We start from the raw sequence: 9,525 nt of genomic DNA, 5'->3' as shown, positions 1-9,525 counted from the left end.
TCATATGACTGCGGGGTCTGCAACAGGCGTTAAGTTCAGTACAGGACATAAGTCTCTTCTTTCAGAGCTTTCATAATTTCAAACAGTTGCTGAATTGGGGTTAGAGGTTATGACTTCCTGTATATTGCAACAAAAGTGACAAAAGATGGCTATCCTGAATATATTGAAGGTCCCATAAATTAGGAATGTACATATGGTTGGACTATAAAAAGGTCCTTCTTGATGGTGGCCCTTTGTCGATGAAACATCATTCCCCATTGAGGTATGATTGGCCCCCATCCTGTTGCTTTTCCAAAAGCCTTAAAACATGACTTTGTCAGTAGTCCTAGGGAAATGAAAATGGAATCAATCAAGTGATAAATTTCATTGGCTGCTGCCATGGGATGGGTGTATGTGTGAGTTTATATTTATTTTGTTGTTTTTAATGCAAGCTGACTAGAGTTAGTTTAGTTTAGTTTATTGTCATTGCACATGGTACAATGAAATTAAATGCCATCTTCAGTGTACATTATAAATATAAAAATAAAAACACAAACATACTGTATTTTTCGGAGTATAAGACACACCTTTTTCCCTCAAAAAAGAGGGTGAAAATCTAGGTCTTATACACTGAATACAGCATTTTTGGCCTCCCCAAACCCTGCTCCCTTTCAAAAATGGCTGTGCATATCTTTTAGGAGGCTCCCAGAATGCTCCTGGGGACTGGGGAGGGAATAAATTAGTGAAAAATGGGCCGTCTTTTGCTCATTTTTGCCTCTGCAGCCCACAGGAGCACTCTATAAGCCTCCTAAAGGCGTGCCCTTTTTTGACAAAAACAGGCCTGTTTTTGTGAAATATGGGCCATTTTTTGCTCATTTTGGGGGGGCACAGCCCCTAGGAGTACTCTACAAGCCTCCTAAAGGCTATGCATGCCCCCTTTTTTTGACAGAAACATTTTTGGGATGCTGCAGAGTGCAAATTTTTTTTAAAAAAATTCGTCTCTTCAAAATCTTGATGCAAACCCCAGTGCTCTTATACTCCGAAAAATATGATACATCCTTTACTTTCTATAGAATTGAAACTGAAAACCCGATATTGCACTATCCCATAGATTTCAGTATGTTTACTGCCCTGGGATAAAAGCTGTTTTTAGAGTCACCTATGTGTGAGTTGGGCGACCATATGCATTCGTTAAATAAATCAAGATTAAATAAAATTTAAGTTCCAATACCTCAGTGTTCAAGGCACAAAATGTATTAACATGAAATTTGTTGGGATCTCAGCTTATAGCTAAAAGAAATTTCTGTCATAAGGCTACCACTTTTTCCCAGCACTATCCTAGACATTTTCAAAATTTTTATAACATAGGATTTTTTTTAAAAAAAAGCTATTTGATTCCTACCACATAAATTATATTTTTTCTGTTTTTAAATCTAGAGGAATTATAGTTAATAATCTTGATAAATATAAAACAGATCCCATTTTTCAAGTTTAGTAGTTGTGCTGGGTGATTTTCTGAATATAGGTGCTATCTCTTTAGTTCCTTGATGTTGCTCTCAAATGCTCAGTAATAAAATCAAACATGATCTAGATAACTGCTACAGGCAGGATGACTCACAGCTCTTGACACTGAGGTTTCTATTTTACCTCCACTTACTTAGCAGTTCAATGAACCTTGCAACTCTGAAGAATTCAGAGATTTGTGATCTAAAGTCCTGTAATTAGGAGAAAAATGAGAAAAATAACTGCTGTAATTTTTGATGTGTGCTATGTAAAGCTACGTTTCTTATACTGTCAAGAATCAAGAATGATTGCACATAGATAATACAATTTATTATATGCCTTGATCAAATATAGAAATACCTTTAGAAAATCAACAGAAAACTTGCAAAGCTTCTGTCTCTGGATCAGAAAAAGTATAACTAAGTCAGATCTTATCTATTCTGCATTAAAGAATAAATTTGAGGGAAAGATAGAGTGGGGGGAGATATGATTTCAGTAGTGTTGTGTTTGTCACCACTATGTCTATTTTGTCTTATTTCACAAACATATTTGAATTCCATATTCATTTATCCATAAATCTGTTAATCAACGGGATATCACATTGCATCTTTGATGCTGAACTGCTTATTAAATGTTCATTTTATTATCAAATATGCTTTACTTCCATCATACATTGATTTTACTCTATTTAAAAATTGATTTGAGCTCCATATTAATTTCAATTAATTAACTTTTTCCATGCCAGCAATGGCTTCTTCTGAAGTTAGCATATTATCTAACATGGTAGCCAATGGTATTCATAAGAGAGTAAAACAGATGAGATGGTGATCACAGCATCATGATCAAAGCCTCGTCCCTTTGGTAATGTGTAGAACAATACAAACGGTATGTACAAATCATGATATTGTGACTGCTTTCTTGCCTGTTTTGAAATACGCACACAAGCATGCATACACACATGCACACACTAACACATACACACCCCTATGACACTAGGTTAATCTGGTTCTCACAGTTCAGTTTCATTTCAATTTTATTTCATTACCTTTATGGTAACGAATTCACTCCATAGGATGTTCCTTGTTTAGATCTGTATTGCCACTTTGAAAACATTTATTTTATTCTTATCAAGAATCATACTGATTTTCTCTTCTACTTTTAATTTTACCAGTCCTTGCTCTTTTTGACTATATTCTTTTTCTCTATACACACATTACACAATAGCCTTTCATACTTTTGCACCCATCATATTCCTTCTTGTATCTTTTCTCATTCACAATCAATCTCTTTACATTATTATATCAAGGATCTTTCATACCTCCCATTAATGTAAATTCATACTTCTGTGGATTTTGTAATGTTCTTTTAATTATAACAAACATCTTTTATATCATGGTTCCATATATTAATTTTCAATTCATTTTATTTGAAATTATATTTAATACTGTTTCATATAGAACTCATATTTCCCTCCTTGTAGTTATTCTTTTATTTTCATTTATTTCACTATTTTTCTTCTATGTCTTTTTCCAAAATCCACTTTTACACCACTAAAGGTTGTACACTTCTCACCAACCTTGTATTGTTCACCACATCTCTCAATCTTTTATCACACATAATCAAATCAATCAAATATATAGATGTATGCTTAACCCATGGATTTGAAATGGATTTTTTAAAAGCAGATGATCACCAAAGAATTTGAATGCTTATTCATTCTTGTTGTTTCAAATATCACTTTTTCTTTACCCTCTCATCTTATTTCCACCATCCATTCATTATTGCCTAACAGAGTAACTCTCCTGATCACATTCATTTATAATATATTGCATAATTTCATGACCGCCACCCAAACTCATACCAAAGTCAAACCTGGTAGTAATAAACAAATTTACACCACTAGAGATTGCACTATAGACGGAGTAGAAAATCTAAACGTCAGTGTAAACATTAGGTACCATGGACCTGATCTGGAGCACAGTTTTCGATGTATTATCTATTGTGGCTCTGGAACAAAGAACAAATACACAATTGTTCTAATTCTTGAAGCACAATATTGATGAATCCAATTTTCATTAATTAGTGAAATAAGTGTCTTATGGAATAAATGCCATAATCATATGTTCTATTTTCCCATCTTACATATATTTCATAAGATAGGCCCTATCTATCAAAATCTGATAGAATTTGCAAACACGTATTTCATAATTTCATGCAATCCAGATCTTGGATTGTAATGTAATTTCAATTCAGATAGAAGGTGCAATGTTAAAGAAAGCTGATTTAAATTATCAACCTTATAAATTCCTTCTGGATTTAGTCTGCCAGATAGTTCTGGGAAGCCAAAGCAATCTCTTATCAGTTTTAAATGTGATATTATTTGACTGATGCTGCATTCTCACACAGATTGTAAAGATCAAATCCCATTAATATGCTGGGACTTATTTTTGAGTCCATATACTTAATGTATGCAGAACAATAACAAAACTGTGACTCATTATTTGTTGGTATATACAGTATACCATGAAATAAATGTGACTTACATAACCTTAGTTCCCATTCTCACAAGGCAATTGTCTTTGCTCATTATTCTGCTGGCTAAAAATGCAGTTTGTTTTCATTTTCTCCAATTGCTTTGCTTCTATGTTCCTAATGAGTATGACTGTGGTAACACTTGAAGAACAGAAGATTTCTATTTGCTTTCTTAGAAGCTCTGTTAAAGGTTCCCAGTGTTTTCATTATTACAGAAGTGCAATAGAAATGAGGATCACAAAGTATCTTTTCAAAATACTAAAAAAGGGAACAAGAAAAAAACTTTGGCAAGTACCCTACAGAGCACATCCAAAGTTTCAGAAACTGCCAATCTAGGTTGTGATCAGTATCGATATACAGCTGTTCTTGTTTTGTTGTTTCCTGTAACTTTACATGGGTTTTACTTCTTTTGATCCAGGAAGAATCCCCCTCTGCCATCTGAAATATGTAATTCTTATTAGGGTACCATTGGCTCTCTCAATCTTTAGATGTTGGCAGCTGAGTGAACTATTTTCTGGCTGAGCCAGCTGAGAGCAAAGCTAGGCTAATCTGCTGCCGAAGTAGAGTAGCAAAGAGCTCACTGCTCCAAGGTCCCTTCTCCTCAAATTCACCTGGTCCGATGAACAATTTGTCCCATCCCAGTCAAAAGACAATAAACTGGGTAACAAAAATATGCTTCCCACAATTAGCTGTCTAAAGCTACTCCTTTATTCAGATGTCAAAGAAAGCCTTATTTTCCCACTCAAGGAACCATTATCCCTGGTCCCCACCTTGGCTATCCTTAGGAAGGAAAGGAGGACATATTGCACAGTGACTGGGTTGCTCTTTAGACAGCTGAGCCAGAATTTAACACATTTTATCCACTCTAGAAGGGAGGTAATGGTGGGCATATCGTTTACACTTAGACACAACAGACCATCTTATCCTTGGATGTCCCAGAGTCCTGCCTGTGACTGGCTTCTGGCCTGCAGTATGAAACTTGCATGTTGGCTGCAGAGAAGATGTAACCTATGGTCCAAAGCTTGTGGAAGGAACTGGTGGGGAAAACTAAATTCTATTATGGGAAAATCAGTTTGTCGTTAAAAGTCATTGTGCTTTTGAACTTATTTCCATGACGCACTAATTCATTTCCTCAAGATAAAGTTCTGAGATGTTTCATCTTTTTAGATGTTGTAATAAGATAATGAAGGAACAATAAGCTTTGGGGTTGATTTGTGATTAATGTGGGGTCTGCAATTACTTCATTTTGCTATGTTTCCATCAAAAATGAAATATATTCCAGTAGAGGCATATGTGACAAAATTAAAAGATTTGCAACCTTTATATAACTTGCTTTGTGTTTCAGAGGAAAAAAATATTTCTGCTTCAGCCAGTTTGGGCTCAATTATCTTACCTTAAAGTGTGTGGGAATCTGCTGTATACTGCCCCTGTATTTAGAATTAATTCAAGGATGGTCAAGCTGTAATCCTCCTTGCTCATAACTCTCCAATCCTGTAGTATGCTGGTAAATATTTAACAACTGGTTCAATTGGCATGGTCATTGACACACTTGCCACAGAATTGATTGGTGTACCAGGTATGGTAGGTTAGCTCCACTTTCAGTCACACAAAATTCCCAAAATTTTAACAAGTAGCCCTCACACGTTGGTACACGTTGAGTCGGAAATACCACTGCTCCTATCTCCTTGTGATTTGTCTGCCTCCATTGTCAACCAGTAGAATAAGTGGGTTGAACACCGTCTAATGACAGCCTCTGGTTTAAATCTACCAATCCTCATCCATGTTGTATGAAAAGCAGTAAATTTCTATAATTCTCAGGCAAGCAGCTACTTCACAATCTTTAAGCAATCTCCCTCTAAAGTAAGCATTTAATAGAAATGAGGACAGCTGCGGTGGAAAGTGGTGGAAAGAATTGGGGCACTCAGAAGCATCCGCCTTAATTTAAGTAAGGAGATGGAGCATTTATTTAGCATAATTGAGGATACCAGTCATAGTAATGTTACGTTTATTAATTAATTGGTTAGGAAAAGCCCAGCTATTGAATAGAGCGGGACTGATGTTGAAGGGTAAAGAATATTGGGGAAATGAAGGAGGATAGAACTGTCTGTGAGAGCTTGCTGCCCCCACATGTCATGGAGGATATTAGAGCATTGTGTTGTCAGTGCTGGAAGTCAAGAGACATGCCAATGTCAGGTTCTGCGCATGAAAGGTAAGAGTGTTATGCTTTGTTTTACTTCTGGCACTAACCAAATATTTTAGCCATTTGACTGCACGTTGCTCAGAGATCGTCTATTTATGGCAATATGAAGATGATCCCGACTTCTAGTGACTTCATGGCCCTGCTGTTAGTTTGATAAGAGGATCAATGTGATTTTCCAAAATTCCTGATTTTTTTAACTGCCTGGCTAGCCTATAGGCCCAATCTCCTGTTAGACTGCTACCTAGACTATCTCCCCAGCCTAGGCAGGTGCTCCATCTATTGAAGCAGTCTTCCTTTATGTGTACAGATTATATATTACTATTATTTCTAATTTCTATTATAGGCCATTTTAATGTAGCAACAGTTCAATAGAATGCAAGTAATCAAAATGAGATAATAGAAATTATTACCAGAATATTTTCTCAGAAATCTTGGTTCAAGGGAAAGTCAGCCTTCTTTCCAGAAAGGGAAAAGGCTGGATGATGAATACAGCTCAGAGAAATTGCATTTCATAGCCTGTCTATGCCATTTTTTTTCTTGCTCCTCTTCTATAAAATCACAGCTGACTTTTCCATGGTCTCACTGTCCCAAACACATCCTCTCTCTCCCTATCAAAACCAACTACTGCAGTAAATGTGTGATGGCCAAAAATAAAATAAAAAATAATAGGGGAAAAAATATCACTCAACCCCAACAGCTAAACAGAACCTCCAGGAACAAGTGCAGTATACCATCGCAGGAAGATGGCAATTAAGTTAATTTAGGGATAGGCTAGCATTCGGTTATTGTTTATCCACTTTTAGAAGCTCATTGTTGTTGGGGGAGGGCGTATTTCAACTTTGGAAGAGCCATAATTAAGTAGTTTTGACCACAGTTGGCTTGGTTGATTGGCTTAGGATAAGAGAGCGGTTGAAAAGCCAAAACCATATCCCAGATCCTGAGAGTTAACCGTCCCTCAGTCCTGAGCCCGCCACCCAGGCGCAGCTTTTCCTTTCTAGAGCGCCACCTGGCCTCCGACTCTAGTGGCGAGGATTTGCCCCCAGCAGCATGCAAGGAAAGGGGTGTGCGGGTCGTATGCCCGGAGAACTCTCTAAGCAGCAGCCCGAAGATGTTTTAGTTGTGAGCTCTGGGGTTGGCAAAATTACGCGCACAAAGTCAAAACCACACGCTCGGGCGAGCCAAGTGCCAAATTTAAAACGAACTTGCTCGGTAGCTATGAAAAATCACTGCAGAAACGGCAGCGCACCAGATACGGGCGCGATTACATTCGCAGGCGGGAGCGACGAGAAACCTCCGGCTTCGCTGGCAGCTTCTTCCCCCTCTTCCTCCGCCCTCCCGCACGGGCCTCTGCTTCTCTCCAGCCGAAGGGGTCCCCTCTCCTCTTCAGTCCACCCCATGAGCTCCTTCTCTCCGGCCGCTGCTTGCAGGCGTTGCCGGATGACGGACGGCTAGGGATCCGAGGCGGCGAGCTCTGCTAAGAGTGGAGCAAACAGTCCTACTACTTAACGCAGGGAAAGAGAACCGGAGCGCTTCTTCTACTCTCTCTCTCTCTCTCTCTCTCTCTTTTGTTGGAGAGGAGTTGATTTTTTTCACCAGGCGCCTTTTCCCCTTCCCCCATTTCTCTGTAGTCGTTGCAAAGAGAAGGAAAAAAAACCAAACAAAAACAGCGGAATCTGGAGGATCTCGCGCGTTGCCCTCCCTCCAGCAACCCGGGGGTGGGGGGTAGATGCTCCTTCGGTTGAACCTTCGGATTCCTCCAGCTTTTCCGCCCCCTCGTCGTCGCACACGTACGAGAAGACTGGCTTCCCATCAATATCACAGCCACGCGTTTCGTGGAAGGGGGACCCCCTCCTCTCTTCCGAGGGGGGAAAAGAGAGAGTTTCTTCCCCCTCCCCCTCTGTGAGCGGACTGTAACCGGCGCTAGGTGGTGGTGGAGCAGCAAAAGGAGAACTTCGGGCAGATCTGCCGTGTGGAAAAAGATCGGCTTTCCTTGCAAAACTTTTTTTAAAAGCTGCCTTTTCCCTCGCCTTCCGCCGGTCGCAGTTTGTGCTCCACGATGTAAAAAGAAGCGCAGCTACGGCACCTTTCTATCGAGACGCGGCCCGTTCCGCCCTTCAGGGTAAGGGGATTTTCTCAAATATCCTTTATTATTAAGACCCGTTTAAATAGCCGCCGTCGCAGGAGAAGCAGAAAACGGGGGTTCCCGCCTTGGCTGAATAGCTGACGTTCCTCCCTCTGCACCACCAAGTCTCTCTCTCTGATTCCTTGAGCATTTCTAAACCGGGGCGGGGTGGAAGGGAAGCTCCTGTTAGCCCTGTGCATACTTTTATTTATAATAATGCACCGTTTGTGAGAGATGAAATGTGCCTGCCTAATGGGAAGTTTCATTTCGAACGGAGGGAGGCTTTCCCATCATGGAACAAGTGAATGTCTGAAGCCATATGTGTTTATCCTGTTTCTTTTTATATTTTATCCTCCCCAAACCTATGAAGTTAAGAAGACTGCTTTGACCAATACTTTATATGGAAAAACAAGCTACTTGCTCCCTTTTCCACTGACCTCATCAGTTTGAACTTGCTGTGTGGGGGGGGGGAGGGGAGGCAGAGAGACCATGTATCTGGGAAAGGGGGGTTCGCTAAAGCACTGTTGCTATCTGATTTCTTTCTCCAGATACCCAGATTGTGAGAAGGAGCTCCCATTTCCTCCAGTCGTGATGCTAATCCGAAAAGTCTTGCTCTTCCTTCAGTGCTGCTGGCCTTCTTTGCTGCTTCACTGGATGCTCCATCCTATGTGGGGCTTCATTCAGGTAATGGAAGAACTGTTTTTTTCCCCCTTCCCTTGCAAGGGTGCCTTTCTCGGGTTTAGTCATTGACTGAGTTCCCAATGCAGCCTTAACTTCTGCAGAAAAGTACTTCGCAAACTGCTAATGAAATTACTTTGGCAGCAAAATAGCTGAATTCAGAAGGAAGGTGCAAAAGTGTCTGTTGATAGTAAATTCAGTTATTTCCATTCTGCATATAGGACTAATAAGGGTAGAGAAAACCTCAGAACAGCTGTTATATGGTTTTAGCAATGTTGTGTTGTTGTAGTTTCTGTCCATGTATCCCTTGCTTTCAACTCTTTTTAAAATTGCACCATTGGCATATCTGTGCACAGCTAATAGTGTGGACGCTAGCTCTTTGGCAGATCTTGATCAGGCTGTTAATTTTAGAAGTGTCACAAGTTTCATGTTTTATCAGTACAAATGAATGTGGCTATTACTTTAAAAGTCAGAGGTTTTGGAGATAACTATAAAAGGAGAAACACTTTCT

The 9,525-nt window shown here is 39.5% G+C and overlaps 1 protein-coding gene across 2 annotated transcripts in view; it reads left to right on the top strand.

Moving 5' to 3' along the window:
- The first annotated feature begins 8,202 nt into the window (after nucleotides 1-8,202).
- PRIMA1 (proline rich membrane anchor 1) overlaps nucleotides 8,203-9,525 on the top strand; it is a 70,646-nt gene continuing 69,323 nt past the window's right edge. Inside the window, exons 1-2 of one of the 2 annotated variants that reach the window (XM_014058568.2) lie at nucleotides 8,203-8,333; nucleotides 8,885-9,020. In XM_014058568.2, the coding sequence (XP_013914043.1) occupies nucleotides 8,928-9,020 (93 nt within the window). In that variant the 5' untranslated portion in view covers nucleotides 8,203-8,333; nucleotides 8,885-8,927. Of the gene's footprint in view, nucleotides 8,334-8,515; nucleotides 8,794-8,884; nucleotides 9,021-9,525 lie in introns of those variants that run through there. The other variant, XM_087725837.1, reaches the window with a different exon arrangement.

The sequence above is a fragment of the Thamnophis sirtalis genome, unplaced genomic scaffold (genome assembly GCF_051295495.1).
Source record: "Thamnophis sirtalis isolate CommonGarterSnake01/CBP01778 unplaced genomic scaffold, rThaSir2_p1.2 scaffold_1, whole genome shotgun sequence".
Lineage (NCBI taxonomy): Eukaryota > Metazoa > Chordata > Lepidosauria > Squamata > Natricidae > Thamnophis > Thamnophis sirtalis.
Note: the sequence above shows the minus strand (reverse complement) of the source record. Positions and strands in the feature narration are given on the sequence as shown.